Here is a 17,276-nt window from a genome sequence, read left to right on the forward strand (position 1 = left end):
GACGACTCTCTGCCTCCAAAAGAGGGACGTCAACAGGCTCTTTAAGGGGCAGAACCCCCCGCAAAGCGGCCGGACCAGACAAGGTCTCTCCATCTACCCTGAAGCACTGTGCTGACCATCAGGACCAAAACCTCACGCCACAAGAACAGTTTCTTCCTGGCTGCAGCTGGCCTCATTAACAAGGCCCGGATCCCCCACTGACTCTAAAACCCACCCTGTATATCCAATCCAATCCAACTTTATTTGTTAAGCACTTTAAAACAACCAAAGTTGACCAAAGTGCTGTACAGAAGAATAAATAAGACATCATAATTAAAGACATAACAGCTCACATAAGGCGCAAAATTACATATAACATACAACAATAAATTAAAAGACATAAAACATGAGTAAAAATAATAGCCACGCAATAAAAGCAATCAAAATAAGAAATCAAGTAAATAAAGTTGACATCTTACTAGGTGTCAAAGGCCACGGAGAAGAGATTAAGAAGGGATTTCAAAACAGACAGAGAAGAGGCCTGTTTAACGTGCAGAGGCAGATCATTCCATGATTTAGGAGCTGACGCAGCAAACGCACGGTCCCCTCTGAGCTTCCGCTTAGTTTTAGGCACACTCAGGGAGCAGCTGATCATCTGACCTGAGAGAGCGGATGGGTATATAAGGGTGTAGAAGCGCAGAGAGGTAGGGCGGGGCAAGACCATTCAGGGATTTAAAAGCAAATAAAATAATTTTAAAATGGATCCTAAATTGAATAGGCAGCCAGTGGAGTGAGGCTAAAATGGGGGAAATGTGCTCATGTTTACATGTGCCAGTTAAAAGACGTGCAGCTGCATTCTGTACCATCTGGAGACGGGCGATGGGAGGACCCACATACAGGGCATTACAGTAATCCAGCTGAGTGGTAACAAAGGCGTGGATTACCGTCTCAAAGTGCTGCCTTGACAGAATTAGCTTTATTTTGGCCAGCTGCCTCAAATGGAAAAAGCTTGATTTGACAACAACCTTGATCTGACTGTTCAACTTAAGCACAGGGTCCACTTTAACCCCTAGGTTTGTGATGCTTGGTTTGATATACTGGGCCAAGGAACCCTGATCTACTGGGGGGGATTCCCAGTGGTGCCACCAAAAACCATCACTTCCGTCTTTTATCATTGAAATTTAAAAAGTTCAGAGCAATCCAGGCCTATATGTCGTCGAGACACTTAAGTAACAGTCTGACAATTCAATTCAATTCAATTCAATTTTATTTATATAGCGCCAATTCATAACAGAAGTTATCTCAGGACACTTTTCAAATAGAGCGATTTAGACCGAACTCTTTAAAACATTAATTACAGAGACCCAACAGTACCACCATGAGCAAGCACTTTGCGACAAGGGCAAGGAAAAACTGCCTGTTAAAAGGCCGAAACCTAGGACAGATCCTCCGGCTCTAGGTGGGTGGTCGTCTGTCTCGACCAGTTGGGGTGAGAGAGAGAGAGAGAGAGAGAGAGAGAGAGAGAGAGAGAGCGAGAGACAGACAGACAGTATTGGCAATGGCAATCTAGCAGGACCATGGCAGGAGGCTCCACCAGGATCGACAAGAACCTGCGAGACGAGAAAGCACAAGAACTCCGGGGAAGAAGTGAAGTTAGTAACATGCATTAATGGAACATGAATGAGTGCAGAAAGAGAGAGGAAGGGAGGAGCTCAGTGCACCATGGGAAATCCCCCGATAGTCTAGGCCTATAGCAGCATAACTAAGGGATGGTTCAGGACTCACCTGATCCAGCCCTAACTATAAGCTTTATCAAAGAGGAATGTCTTAAGCCTACTCTTGAATGTGGAGAGGGTGTCTGCCTCCCGAACCACAACTGGAAGCTGGTTCCACAGGAGAGGAGCTTGGTAACTGAAGACTCTGGCTCCTGTTCTACTTTTAGAGACTATAGGAACCACAAGTAGCCCAGCATTCAGAGAACGTAGGGTTCTAGTGGGGTAATAGGGTACTATGAGCTCTTTAAGATATGAAGGGGCCTGACCATGAAGAGCTTTATAGGTGAGGAGGAGGATTTTAAATTCTATTCTACATTTTACAGGGAGCCAATGCAGAGAAGCTAGTACAGGAGAGATGTGATCTCTTTTTCTAGTTCCTGTCAGTACTCGTGCTGCAGCGTTCTGAATTAATTGGAGCGTTTTAATGGACTTATTGGGGCAACCTGATAATAAAGAGTTGCAGTAATCCAGCCTTGAAGTAACAAATGCATGGATTAGTTTTTCTGCATCTGTCTGTGATAGTATGTGTCTAATTTTTCTAATATTACGTAAATGAAAGTTTTAACTCCCACATAAAGCAGTCCTAGAGGTCTGCTTTATTTGGGAGTTAAATGAAAAATCCTGACCAAAGATAACTCCAAGATTCCTGACAGTGGTGCTAGAGGCCAAGTTAATGCCATCTAGAGTAACTATATCTTTAGACAGTGAGTCTCTAAGGTTTTTGGGGCCAAGAACAAGATTTTCATTTTTTTCTGAGTTTAACATCAGAAAATTGCAGGTCATCCAGGATTTTATGTCCTTAAGACATGTTTGTAATTTAGATAATTGATTAATTTCATCGGGCTTGATTGATAGATATAACTGCGTATCATCTGCATAACAGTGAAAGTTAATGGAGTGATTCCTAATAATGTTGCCTAAAGGGAGCATATATAAAGTAAATAGTATTGGTCCAAGTACAGAACCTTGTGGAACTCCATGACTAACTGTAGTATTTATTGAAGATTCATCGTTAACATGTACAAACTGCGAGCGATCTGATAAATATGACTTAAACCAGCTTAGTGCGGTTCCTTTAATGCCAATTTGATGCTCAAGTCTCTGTAAAAGAATATTATGGTCAATGGTGTCAAATGCAGCACTAAGATCTAATAATACAAGTACAGAGACAAGTCCATTGTCAGAAGCAATCAGAAGGTCATTATTAACTTTAACCAGAGCTGTCTCTGTGCTATGATGAACTCTAAATCCTGATTGAAAGTCCTCAAATAAACTATTGTTATGTAGAAAGTCACACAACTCTTTGGCGACTACTTTCTCCAGAATCTTAGAGAGGAACGGGAGGTTAGAAATCGGTCTATAGTTGGCTAAAACCCCTGGGTCAAGAGTGGGCTTTTTAAGAAGGGGTTTAATTACAGCTACTTTAAAGGATTGTGGTACATATCCTGATAATAAAGAAAGATTAATCATATCCGGTAAAGAAGTGCCAATTAAGGGAACAACTTCTTTAAGCAGCCTAGTTGGGATCGGGTCTAACAGACAGGTTGATGGCTTCGATGAAGAAATGATTGAAGTAAACTGATGAAGATCGATAGCAGAAAAACAGTCTAAATATATATCTAAGTTTACATTAGCAAAAGTCCCTGAACTTGGAGAGCCACTGATAACTGTTGATGGCAGTTGGTGATTAATTTTCTCTCTAATAGTAATAATTTTATTGTGGAAGAAGCTCATAAAGTTGTTGCTACTTAAGTTTATGGGGATATGTGGCTCAACAGAGCTGTGGCTCTCTGTCAGCCTGGCTACAGTGCTGAAGAGGAACCTAGGGTTATTCTTATTTTCTTCTATTAGTGCTGAGTAATAGGCTCCTCTGGCATTATGGAGGGCCTTTCTGTAGGTTTTAAGATTATCTTGCCAAATTGAGCGATATTTTGATAATTTGGAAGAGCGCCATTTCCTTTCAGATTTCCTAGCTATTTGCTTTAACTGGCGGGTTTGGTGGTTATACCAAGGTGCTAGTCTCCTATGTTTTAATAATTTCCTTTTTATAGGAGTGATAGAGTCTAATGTTGATCGTAGTGAGCCTGCAGCACTATCGACAAGATTATCAATTTCAGAGGGACTAAAGTTGTTATAGGACTCTGTTAAATTCAGACATGGCATTGAATTAAACACTGAAGGAATCTCCTCCTTAAATTTAGCTCCAGCACTGTCAGATAGACATCTGCTGTAGGAAGTTTTGCCAAATGGCTTATAATCTAATAGTATGAATTCAAAAGTTATTAAATAATGGTCAGATAGGAAAGGATTATGTGGGAAGACTATTAAATGTTCAATATCAATGCCATATGATAAAACAAGGGCAAGAGTGTGATTAAAACAATGAGTTGGTTTATTTACACTCAGCCAATTGAGTCTATTAATGAGATAAATGCGTTACTAAGGCTGTCATTGTTAACATCCACATGAATATTAAAATCACCTACAATAATTACTTTATCTGATTTAAGGACTAAACTTGATAAAAACTCTGAGAATTCAGATATAAAATCAGAGTATGGTCCAGGAGCACGGTACACTATAACAAATAGAACTGGCTGCAGTGTTTTCCAGTTTGGGTGAGAAAGACTAAGAACAAGGCTTTCAAATGAATTATAATTTAGTTTAGGTTTAGGGTCCATTAAAACGCTCGATTCATATATGGCTGCTACTCCACCTCCTCGGCCTGTGCCTCGAGGAATGTGAGTATTAATATGACTGTGGGGGGGGGGGATTCCTTTCATCATCATTTTACTAACAACCTGTTTTTTAGATGCTGACACATCTGAAACTTAGCTTGAAGTTATCTGGTCCAGTTCCCTCATCCACCAAATAAAAATGATAAATCCATGTAAAAAGGTGTGGTTACTCAGATATACAGTTTTTGGACTTGCCCCCCACTCTGTGAGTACTGTAAAGACAAATTCAAAATTATCTTAAAGGGGTGTGAGATCCCTCTCAAATATCTACATAGCCTGCAATATTTGGAGAAGAAGATAATCTTAAAAAATATAAATGAAATACTGTTGCCTTTATGTCTCTGATTGTTGATCTCTCTTAAGTGGAAGTGGACATACACTCATTGGATAAGAGATTGAATGCAGTTTTTGCAGTTAGAGAAAGTAATACCGACTCTTAGGGGGTCTACTGATAAGTACTATAAGTGTACCATACGAGTATTTTTTGCAAGCAGTCATTCATAGTCATGTGATGGGCTTCTCCTCTCCCACTTAATATTGAATTACTGAGTTATTCTTTCTTTGAATTTCTGTGGGTGTGTGGGAGGATGTTCTGCAGTTTTTAGTGTTGTTGAAATATTTACTGTTGTATTGCTTATTGGACCACTAAATGACTTTTTTTTATCGTTTGTGTCAATTTTCCTGTTTTATATAGACACGTATTACTGCCACATCAGAACAAGAAAATTATAAAGATTATAAAGCAAACGTTTATTGTTATAACAAGGTGTTTTTTTTACATTATAACAAGATATTTTCATGTTATAACAACCCTAACCCTAACCTCAACCCTATCCCAAGAAAGATAACAATTTTACAATTTTATAGTATTTATCTTGTTAAAACATCAAAGGTTTTACATAAGACTCTTTCTTGCATAACTTATATTGGTATAATATGGTAATTGTTACAAAATGTTTCACACAAAAAACCCTCATTGTCACATTATAGTATGAAAAGTTTATTTTCTAGTGTTTTTTCTACATTATAACAAGATATTTTCGTGTTATTACAACATACAAACTTATCACAAAAAAGATAACAAGAAACTTTTCTCGTTACAATATGCTATCTGTCTTGTTATTACATAAAATAGTTCTCATTATACTCGTTCTTATAACTTATACTGTTATAACGTGATAACTTAAACGTTTCACAAAAAAGCGGATCAGTAGATCGCAGTAGTACACAACTTATTGTTTAACAAAAACAAACAATGTTTTTTCCGTTATATGACGTGAAAAACATCTTGGTATAATAATAATCGTTTTCACGTTATAACGTGATACTAATCTGTTCTTATTTTTAAAGTGGCAGCTATACGCTTCCGGAAGTTGCAGTCCTAGAAGACATGAAACGGGAACACATTCAATCCATTCCAATATTAGTCTTAATCTGTAAGGCTCTAATATGTGGAATGTGTTTTGACTCAACTGTGTGGTAAAGCTTGAGGTAGTAGTTTGTACTGATATTTAATTGGACTGCTTAAACTGTGTATACATCTGGGCACAAGGAAATAAACCTTGCATTTTGTTACTTGTCATTATTTGTTGCAGCGCTGTTTTGGTGTTCCTATTATTTTGTCCATCCGTTGTTCTCGTTTGCTCCGGGTGTTAACGCGGGAGTTGGCACAGAGATACGCTAGCTCCGTCTACCTATCGTGTAACTGACAGAGAGCCCAGCCTGGACTTCCTCAGCGCTGATGGTGAATAGCCACTGCTGCGGTAACGGGCGGAGGAGAAGAAGCCACAGAAGGAGTCAGCAGTGGCAGAGGAGCGATATTTCGGAGTTAGTCCTATAGATTTAGCAGAATTACGTGTATCATCGGATCCTTACAAACCCGAGAAGGGAAGGGAAGGGGAAAATAAGGAAAGATGGCGGCCGCGGCCTCGCCGGGCTCCGGCTCGTCCACATCCTCAGACTGGATTGTACTGAGAGACGGTTGCCTGCGTTGCGACGAGGAGGGCCTCCGAAGCCTTTCCTACCACCCGGCCCTCAACGCTATCTTGGCCGTTACCAGCCGCGGCAGTATCAAAGTCATTGACGGTACTTCGGGGGCCATTCTCCAGGCTTCAGCGCTGCACGGTAGGCACCGGTGCCCTCTATCAAGCCCTGACACTAACACTTTCTGTTCTGACAAACCAACCTCTGATTGTCAACAGACACTAAACACGACACAGGATGAGTTGTACCCTCAGCTAGCTAACGTTAGCTCTTCCTAGCAGTTATCTTTGGGCCTAGTTATATTATTTGGCAAACACAGATTCATGTAGCATGTTCTTCAAAAACACATTATTTGGACGTTGATCTGTTTGTGGTCCAATTTAAACGTGTGCCTCCTGACCGCCAATGTTTGCTACTGTTTACCACATTAATGCAACATGAAATATCAACCGTGCAAGCTAATAGCTAGCTAACGTTAGTTAACTTAGCACAACGCTAGTTAGCCGGGCAACCGTCCCTGTCAGTTTCTGTCATTCAGGTGGTCAGTCACGATATGCCGTCAGAAGCACAAATCATATCAGGGACACCTGAAGTAACACACATACTATTGCTTAGTGATAGACAACTAAGTACAATATGTAAATGTGTATTACTGTGATAGCCACTAAGCTAGCCAGCGGCTCTTTAGCTCCTTAACTATACAACCTATGGTGCGCACTGTCAGTCATTTGGAGGCATTGGTATGATGCTGAGAGCAGAGTGACTTGATGTTGCAGAATTTGTGTGATGGGGCTATGTTTGCTTGCCTGAACAACCTAACGTTAGCTACCTGAGTCAAATACCCAGCCTGACACTTGTCTTGTTGGTGCTGCACGAGAGCACACAATGTCCTGTCACAAAGCGCTGACAGGACATTGCACACAAAGTTTCAACAGGAATTACAAATGACTTTCTCAAGCTGTACTCCACGCTCACCTGGTGACTGCAGTGTTGATTATTGTCCTCTGCTTTGTTTACACATGCTAGCACGTGTCACAGTGTTTGTGAATGAGATCTGCATGAACACACTTGGTTTGGGTGTCCTGTAGGCAGCAGGTTATTGTTACCATTTGTTTACATCATAAATGATGCCAGTCTGATGATGGATGTCAGTATTTCTGGAGCAGCTTTCCCTCTGACTTTTATCATTTAACAGTAATATAAGTAATATATTTAAACACAAAGTAAACTATTGTTTGTTAGCACCTGTTGTCCAAACCATTTTCTATAGTCACTCTGGAGCGGAATGAGACTCCCTCCAGAGCCAGTACTCTAGCTTTTCTTAATGATGGTGTTGACTGTAAACGGTATTACTGCACACACAATCGCTCACATAAATACGATGCTGATGTATTTTTGTTGTTATTGATTCACATTGGTATTTGCGTGCAATTGGTGCCAGTACTGGAAAATGTATGTGATTATTTCTCCAGTATCCACGTTGGAAATAGTGGTCGACCAATATAGGTGTTTCAATGGCAGATGCCAATATTTAGAGAGCAGGGCGACCGATGGTCAATATATATAATGCCAATATCAAAACAGAGAAAAGTCATGTATAATTCTATTCTCTTGTTTACCGCAGGATGCATGAGAATTATAGTACAGGACTTGAAACCAGCTTCTTAAGCACCTTTCCAAAACTCACAAAGGGGTGCACTAACATTGTTCCACAGCAGCCACACTGACATGGCTGCCTATATATGTATAGACATTTTTTGTTAAGTGCAGCCATCGGCCAATGCCGATTGTCTCAAAATGGCAAATAATTGGTCTGATTAATCGCCTGACTGATTAATGTAGTTGGAACTGATATTGGTGAATGCCATTATTTGCAGATAGGCTGATGTCATTCAACAAGGACAATACCGGCTGTTAAATTGGTGCATCCATACATAAAAGTGACACTACACCTTGTGAAAGGGAGAGATTAAACAAACAATCTTGAAGCCTCCCTGCATTAGCTTCAGTTACAGATTACTTTAATGTCAGATCGTTTTCAGCAAAGTCTAACAGTTTTCAAGTCGGCCCTCGTATTAGAACTATCACTGTCAAATGTCTGTTGGTTGTGTCAGCACAGTTGAACCTTCTCTGGATGGATCCAGATCAGTTTTAATGCTCATTTTGGGGAAAAGAGTGGCAAGCAACAACGCCTTGCTGTCTGTATTGTTCAGTGTGAGACTCAATAGAGGATGACAACCAGACACAGAATGGAAGAAGCCTGACATGATGTTTGGGTGATTGAAAGGTTCCCAGTTTTTTTTTGTTGTTGTAGAATTTACATTGTATACATAACATTATGATCACAGCCCTCTTGGTATATTTACTCCTCATTGCGTTTCTGCTACGCCCACCAAGTTCATATTCCAAAATAACCCAACAGATGGAAATCCGTCAAACATTGAAAGTTTACTGTCCGTTGAATGTGACTGAAGTTCCACTACTGATCATACTCACAAAGCAGAGCAGCTAACGTTAATACAGATAATCAGTATTCCACTCAGTCCAGCAACACTCAAGTAACAAATGACTGCATTAGAGAAAAGCAGCACTTTGTTATAATATCACTAACAAATTGCATATGTACTTGGTAAATGGACCTGTACTTGTATAGTGCCTTTCTAGTCTTCTGACCACTCAAAGCGCTTTTTACACTTCCACACACATTCACAACAGAAACTAACTTGCACTCTGACAAAAGATTAGTCTTCTAGTAGTCGTTAGTTCCAGCTGTTATTTGACTAGTTGTTGCACATTTATGATATTAATTTAAGTAATACATTTTTAACACTTGTAATAAGGAAAAGCGGTAATGATTCTGAATGTGTTAGAACAACCAGCAAGTAGACTGAACATTTAATTCCTTTATTACACAGTATGACATCACCCAAGTCACGTTGTTCAAAACAATAAATAACTTACAAATATTGACATATCAACACAATAGATAACGTAATGTTAACAGTTACTTACAAATTAACTCAAACAACAAACTCACTCCTCTGCCGTTTCACAGCTCTCCTCCCCCCGTATGAAACTGCTATGTCTTTGTCGTCCCCAGAATCTGAGTCCTGGTCGGAGAGTGTTTAACTACAAATCTAGTACTAGAAAGGACTTTCTGCCAAAAATTTCACTGACAAGATGTTTTAGAAGTACTGAGCATACAACTAAATAAATGAGACTTGGATTATACTGCACAAGTTGTGTGAGAGTTTTTAAACTGATGTTTTGATATAGTTTTGCTATTTTAAAAACCGGAATGCCCTTTCAACTTTAGCAAGTCTGGATAGTATGTTTTGGGTTCATTGTACGTTCACGTGTAGGCATTTCCATGTAAGGGGGGAAAAAAATCTTCACAATGGGGGTGAATAATTGATATACTAATAATTGTGGGGGTGAGGTTCTTCCGGTTAGTTAGCATGTAACAGTGACACCAAGCAGACTTAATCACTGTCATCACTGGAGCACAGAGCCTCGCTGCCTTCGGTTTCTGTCCCCCTCCTCTTTTTTCCTCAAACTACCGTAATCTAGTTAGTTTTGTGGTTTGTGGTCATATACACAATAGAAATCGCATATTTTTACTAAATATCAGCTCATGACAATCAGCGGCAGATCGATCTGTGAATCCCTATCACTGACAAATAACTGAAAAAAATTTAAATAGAAAAATACAACATTTTTGAAATTAAATGAAATGTAGAGTATGGCCCTGAGGATTACCTGGGCAGTCTGCTATCAGATCTGGTGAAGAGAATACCCTAAAAAGATGCACACTATTACAATTATTATGTTTTTTTGTACAGGAAAACTAATCATTTCTATAAGGTGTACTTTCCTAAACATATAATAATAATCACAAATTACTGCAACTCTAATGTAGCAAACATGTACCATTTATTTTGGCTAAACATGGTAAAACATGGGTATTGCTAAATTTTTCAAGTGGAAACAAGCTTTTGTAAAGTTTGAGAGAATTGTGCCTCATCAAATCACTTTAATATTAACTTCATATGTTCAGCAGCCAGTGATTTACACTCTACACAGATAAGGTAATAAAAAGTTATTTGGATTATAAATTCTGCTCATGAATGCCTTCTGGATGTTTTCATCATTCATTACAGCGCCCACCATTATCAGTGAACTCAAATCAATCCATTTTCCTTTTGGTTATTTTAATACTTACATGCGTCTGTGTGTGTGTGTATAAAAAACTTCTTCTTCTTCTATTCAATCAGATATATATATATTTATATAGTTTATATCCAGGACATTTTCCGTTAGTGTGATATGCAGTTTGGTGTAACAGACCATCTCTGCTCTTTACTTGGTACACATTTGGCACATTTAGAAACTGGTGTGTTCTTTGGTGAGGGGCAGTTTGTACATTCTTTAGGGAGAGCCCTAAATCAATCACTGCAAGTACGAAGTTAGCAGTTTTCAACAGTACGGTAATAAGAGATAATAAACGTTCACATTTTGAGAGATGCTCTTTTCATTGTTCAGTATTAATGCTGGCAAACGATAGAACCACCAGAGCACAAATGAGACAGTAGTGGGTGTCTACTGTCTAAAGTGTAATTCCACACCCAGATTCTGCAAGCTCCCTCCCTCCCAGCAAAGGTAAGAAATGTAGCAGAGGACTGCAAAGTACAGGGGGTGTGGTCTCATGGCTGTGTAGTGTGTGTGATGTGGATGAAAGAAGTGTAGCAGAAACAGCCATACATAGGCTGCACAATTAATCAAAACATTATCAGAATATCATTTTTTACCATATTGTGCTGCTATAGCCAGAGAGCAGGAAGTCAGAGCTAAGCCGTGAGCAGCTGCTGTCAGGAAACACAGATCTGCTGGAGCTTTTACAGTCACAGCCATTTGTAAAAGTTTCTTTGTGGTACTTGTGTTATAGCTAAGCTAGCAGCAAAGAAGCTGATGCTGCATCCACGTGGATTCAGGCAGATGGCCTGCCTTATGCTCTCATCCACTAGCATGATATCTGGTTTACTGTCTACCGTTTGCCTGAATCCATGTGAATGCAGCATAGGTCTCCCTTGTGTCTGTGGGGGAGTGTAGCTAGCACCTAGCCGTGGCACTGCTGTTCATCATTGGGTCAGATTGCAGTCATTTGGTACTTCTACAGCTATCAGAAGCACAAGTCCAAACCACTGCACAAACCACTGAGAGACTGTTGTGTCTCGATGAGCATACATTTGAAAATAACCATGTTTATTTTACAAGCACGCAGGTAAAGCAACAGTGAACACACCTTTTGGTGCCGATCTCATTCGGTATCACGTTGGTTTTGATAGGCCACACCATTAACAACACACTCCCCTGCTGTTGTGAAAACGGAATTGCGTTTTTTGGGCAACTTTATAAACCATACTACTGTGTGTCTATATATATATATATATATATATATATATATATATAGCAAGAGACAAACTGAAAGAGGCGGGGCTAGGGAAACTGGTGTGTGTGGAGAGAGTGACTGAGCTGTAGGTGTGTGTTTGTGTGGAAAAGAGAAGGAAAAGCAAGGTGAGGAGATTTGTGATTAAAGACAATGATGTTAGAAATAGCCCCCATCACCACCCATTTAGGCCAATAGACCAAATGGAGATTGCTCAGTGAGTTGTAGTCAGGAAGATGAAGCTTAATGTGTACAAACATGACACTGTTTAAATTACAGCACATAGATAAACACATGTCATACTTTAGTGAAGCCATTAATTAATCACTACTTAGGGAATGCAGCAAATGAGCAAAAACTGCTGGTAAATAGATCTGTTTTCAGTTCTACAGTTTCATAGATAGTTTGTCAAATGATCAGTGTCAGCGGTGGCCAGTCAGACTTGTTTGTCAGAACAAATGTTTGGCACAAAATGGTAGATTGATCATGGTGCGGTTTCCCCGTATTATCATCTCCAAACGATGCTGCACCAAGATAAAATGTATTTACTCTGGACCTTGCTTCCAGCCTTTCTCCTTCAAACCTTCTCACACTGTGCTGTCCTCTGCTCCTGTCACAGCTAAACCTGGTGGACGTGTCAGGTGTCAGTACTTTCCTGCAGTGGACAAGGTGCTTTTTGTGGACGACTATGCAGTGGGATGCAGGAAGGACCTGAACGGCATCTTGCTTCTAGACACGGCCCTCCAGCCTCCGGTGGCCAAGCCTGAGGACATGGTTCAGCTTGAGCTGCCAGTCACAGAGGTAAGACAGGACTACATATTTCACTGTTCAAAGACCTTACAGAGATGGCTGTTGCCACCTCATATATCACACCAGTTGTTGTGTTTGGCCTAGGTAGGTGTGTTTATACTAAGCCTTTTGTTCCTCAATCACAGTATTAGCTCCTGGTCAGAATAAGCTGCACCTTGTGTGAATATGAAAGGCTGGTTAAAATTTTTGAACGGTGGTTCAGCAGGTGAACATTTGTTGTGTAACTACTCCCACAGATTACCTCAGAATCACACTAGCCTTCCTCATGCTCAACTACTCTATGTTGATAACTGCAGAAATAATATTAAAGTTTAAAAGTACAGAGCCCAGCATGAATCCAGCAGTGGTGTAAAGCACACAGCACAGCTTCAGAGAAATCCTCTGATTAGTGACTGTGACTCATGTTTGATCGTATACAGTTTAACCAAATGTGTTGTTTGCTTTTCTACTTATTTTAATGTTACACATCAACTAATTTATTACTTTAACAACAACTAAAAATGGAATTGCTTTAATGTCTTACTCTTCAACAGTTGTCAGTACTTTGACTACTTTCAGTGCTTACCCCCATATTCCACGGTGCACAGCTGCACCACGTTCCAGTTCCGCCGCGGTTGCTGGAACTGATCACGCCCGTTCTCGCTGATGCTCAAAATCCCACCAGGAGTGCTGCAGCATGTCCTAAAAGCCTCTCTCTGCTGAGAATACGCCGCTGGTCTATTTCTGAGGGAAGCCACGACCTTCTTGCGCCAAGACGCACAGAGCAGATTGCACTGGCAGGAAGTCAGACACTGTAAAAGCATACAGAATCAGGTCGATTTTCAAAATAAAATACTGCGTGCAGACTCGGGGTGAGATTTCACAATACATCAACATTGTGGCAGCAGGCCAGAAGACAGTCAGTCAGAGGCAGGTTAGAGGAGATTTGAAGTGGAGATACACACAGTTTTGTATCATTTTTTAACACAAAACACACAAGTAAACAATGTTGAGCAGGCAACATGCTGACATGAAGACACTTTGCTTCTGAAATGCTCTTGGTTGAATTTGAAGATGCATGGATTGTGGAGCCCAAACGCGTCACAGATGCAATAAAGTTGTGTGATTACACTTCTAATGACACACCAACGGCTGTCCATATTTGCATATCAACTAAAGCATCAACTGTATCTCCAGCTTCCACTTCAACTATCATTTCAAGTGCTTTGATTACTTAAAAATGACAGTTCAACTTGCTTCCATTTGAACTGACAACTCATCTGCTTTCATCTCTTAAGATCAACCGATTTTCATGTCATACTTTAAATGAGATTTAAGGCTTGTTCACCAGTTCAAGCTCCAGTGTGTCACATTTAGGAGGATTTATTGATTAAATTAATTGGGATAGGTGTGTTTTCATTAGTGTATAATCACATGAAAATAGTAATCGAGGAATATGAATGAGCAACGTCAAATACTTCATTAAACTTCATTGATTCATTAAACTACATGTGAAATATAATCCTAATCTATCTGGGTAATGTGACTTTTACAACCCAACTTTTTATTGTCCCTTCTTTTATCAACTTTTGATTTACAAATTGGCTTTCTGTGATTGGCTGCTTTCAGAAGTTTGAGCATAGCGTCAATTCATAACAGAAGTTATCTCAGGACACTTTTCAAATAGAGCAGGTCTAGACCGAACTATACTAATAGAAATGACTGACGATGATGAAGAAAATGATGATGATGATAATAGCGACAACGATGGGGGATGATGAATAATAATAATTGTAATAATAATAATAATATCAATAATATTAGTGAGAATCAAGCAGGACCATGGCAGGAGGCACCACCAGGATCTGAGAACCTGCGAGACGAGAAAGCACAAGAACTCCGGGGAAGAAGTGAAGTTAGTAACATGCATTAATGAAAGACACATGAAGGTGTGCTTTCATAGGGGAAGTCAATACTTGACTTCTAAGGTACCCTGTGGAGTTTTAAACATGAGATCAAAGTAACACAGTAGACTTTGCTCCTGCCAGTTTCAAACAATTTTCCCGCATTAGTGACAGTAACATGCTAAGAAACGTAGCAATGCGACAACAAAATGCAGTAAAAATGTAATCAAATCAAATCAAATTTATTTATATAGCACATTTAAAATAACCAGCGTTGAACAAAGTGCTGAACAAATTAAGGTGCACGGCAAATCTGTAAAAAAGGCACATAATGCCTATGATGAGGAAGAAAATGCATTTGAAGGATAGGTTCACAATTTTAAAAACAATACTTGTAAACTTTAAAACAGGTTTTCTTTGTTGTGAATATTCTTCTTCTTCATACCAGCCAGTTAAGAAAAATGCCTTCCTGATTGCTTTCAGTGTAAGTGATGGAGGACAAAATCTATTGACATTGTTGTGTACAAAAATGTATTCTAATATTTATCTGATGTCTGAGTCACTAGTCTTTTTGGTATAAAATTCCTTCTTTGTTTCCACAAAATGTGTTTTCCTGTTGAGCTGCAGTGGAAGGATAGTAGGGGGAATTGTGTGATGTTGTGAACTGTGAAATGTTTTTGCACAGAAGGAGAGTTGTCTCCTATCAAAAAGTGCATAAGGAAGGGATCTTTTAATGGCCAGTGTGTAATTACAGCAAGCAAAACTACTTTCAACCTATGCTTTAACAGTTACACTGTTAAGCCATAACATTGTGACCACCTGGGCAACCTAGTGGTCAGAATGTTCTGCAGCCCCATTCGCAACAAACTGATGCACTGTGTGTTCTGACACCTTTTTATCAGAACCAGCATTAACTGTTTCAGTTTGAGTAGGTCATCTGTTGGATCAGACCACATGGGCGAGCCTTCACTCCACTTCACCTATCAAAGTCGCTCAAATCCTCACACTGCCCATTTTTCCTGCTTCTAACACATCAACTTTGAGGACTAAATGTTAATTTGCTGCCTATTATGTCCCCCCCACTCACAGATACCACGATAACCATTATCATGCATCAACCATCAAACTTTTGTTATGAAGGTAGTGCCAATGTCTGACTTGGGCACTTATAATCCAGTTTTCCTCAGACTTTTTACAATGCTTACCACCTCAGAAGTGCCTCCAAGTGCCATCATTACACAAAAAAATACAGTAACGTAGGCCCAACCCTATTCAACTACAGACAGTTGACACAGCACGCAGTTTGATTCCTAATAAGAAGATTATTTATTGTTAACTGAACGGAACTGGTTCAAGAACTAATATGTATGAGTGTGTTTCCAGGCCCAGCAGTTGCTGTCAGCCTGTCAGGAAAAGATTGACGTTTCCAACACAGAGGGCTATGAACTCTTCATCACCCAGCTCAAAGAAGGCCTGAAGAATACCTCACATGAGACGGCAGCCAATCACAAAGTAGCCAAGGTTAGTCTGCCAGCCTTTTGTTTTATTGTTCCATCCTGTATGAATAGAGGTTTACTGTTTGTGGAATCGTGACATATTGAGGATTTTTAATTTGGCTGTTAGAGTCATGACCAATGGTTCAGCATGTGGGATGTCACGTGAGAACATCACGTAAGAGAAGCCAGTTAAGGAAATGCCCTAGCACTTTGGGGTCATTCAGAGTATACTGGTTACTTTGCCTTTTGATTTTTGTGTCGTCCCTCTGTGCTGTTGCTTCTCTAACAGTGTTTGGGCAAAGTAAGAAAAGCATTCAATATAGGTTAGGGTCTTCTGCCTAATTAGCTGTTCTGTCTTAAAGTTTTTTAGATCATGTTTCATTATTGTTGACACTGATAATAACTCCCGGAAAACTGCATTTGTATATCTATAAGCCTTATGTGTGCATGATTGTATTTCAGGCCTCTGTGTGTGTAAACATAGAGTGAAAAAAGAAAAGTATATCTTCATATACCATCTTCCTAAGTCAAAATGAAAACTCCAACAATTGGTCTGTATTTGGAAAATTAAGCACAGAAAAAGAAAGCAATCGTTCTGTCTTTTACTATCAGGATCTTACCATGGCTAGTCACTAGGTGAAATACCTTTCCTGAAACTCTGTGATTGATGGCCTACCAGTCTGATGAAGTGAGTAGTGAGTAAAGAGTCACCCTCAAGTTGGAAGTCAGCACTTGGAGTTTATGGTTACTGAGTCCTTTAAAATCCAATGTGAGGGAGGGAGGACAGAGACAACTCAGAACTCTCATAATGCTTACTGACTTAACTGTAGCTGCATACAGTGTGTACTTGTTGCAGTTAATTGTGACAAGATTAATGTTTTGCCAGTACAGAGTAGCCACTACAGCTTGGCTATGAAAGCAGTAGGGGAATAAGCTATTAAAACTTGATCAAAAGTGACAAAATTGTACACCTTTTCCTTTCACAAACTCTTTGTTTCACATATCTACGAATAGAAATGTAAAAAGGGGAAACTGTGGTTTAAGGAGCAGTTACACTTTGGAGCTACTTCTTGACCAACAGCAGACATAGGTCTTTTAGTCTCTTTTAGGAGGGAGGGCGTCTTGTCCATGTCTTCCTGTTGGCATTGCCAGCTAGCACTGTTACT

At 39.7% G+C, this 17,276-nt stretch overlaps 1 protein-coding gene across 5 annotated transcripts in view; it reads left to right on the forward strand.

Moving 5' to 3' along the window:
• The first annotated feature begins 6,174 nt into the window (after positions 1–6,174).
• The window catches only part of birc6 (baculoviral IAP repeat containing 6), a 134,951-nt gene continuing 123,849 nt past the window's right edge, over positions 6,175–17,276 (forward strand). For all 5 annotated transcript variants that reach the window (XM_051422552.1, XM_051422585.1, XM_051422560.1 and 2 more), the window contains exons 1-3: positions 6,175–6,616; positions 12,541–12,722; positions 15,998–16,135. In XM_051422552.1, the coding sequence (XP_051278512.1) occupies positions 6,406–6,616; positions 12,541–12,722; positions 15,998–16,135 (531 nt within the window). In that variant the 5' untranslated portion in view covers positions 6,175–6,405. The remainder of the gene's footprint in view (positions 6,617–12,540; positions 12,723–15,997; positions 16,136–17,276) is intronic.

The sequence above is a fragment of the Dicentrarchus labrax genome, unplaced genomic scaffold (genome assembly GCF_905237075.1).
Source record: "Dicentrarchus labrax unplaced genomic scaffold, dlabrax2021, whole genome shotgun sequence".
Taxonomy (NCBI): Eukaryota; Metazoa; Chordata; class Actinopteri; family Moronidae; genus Dicentrarchus; species Dicentrarchus labrax.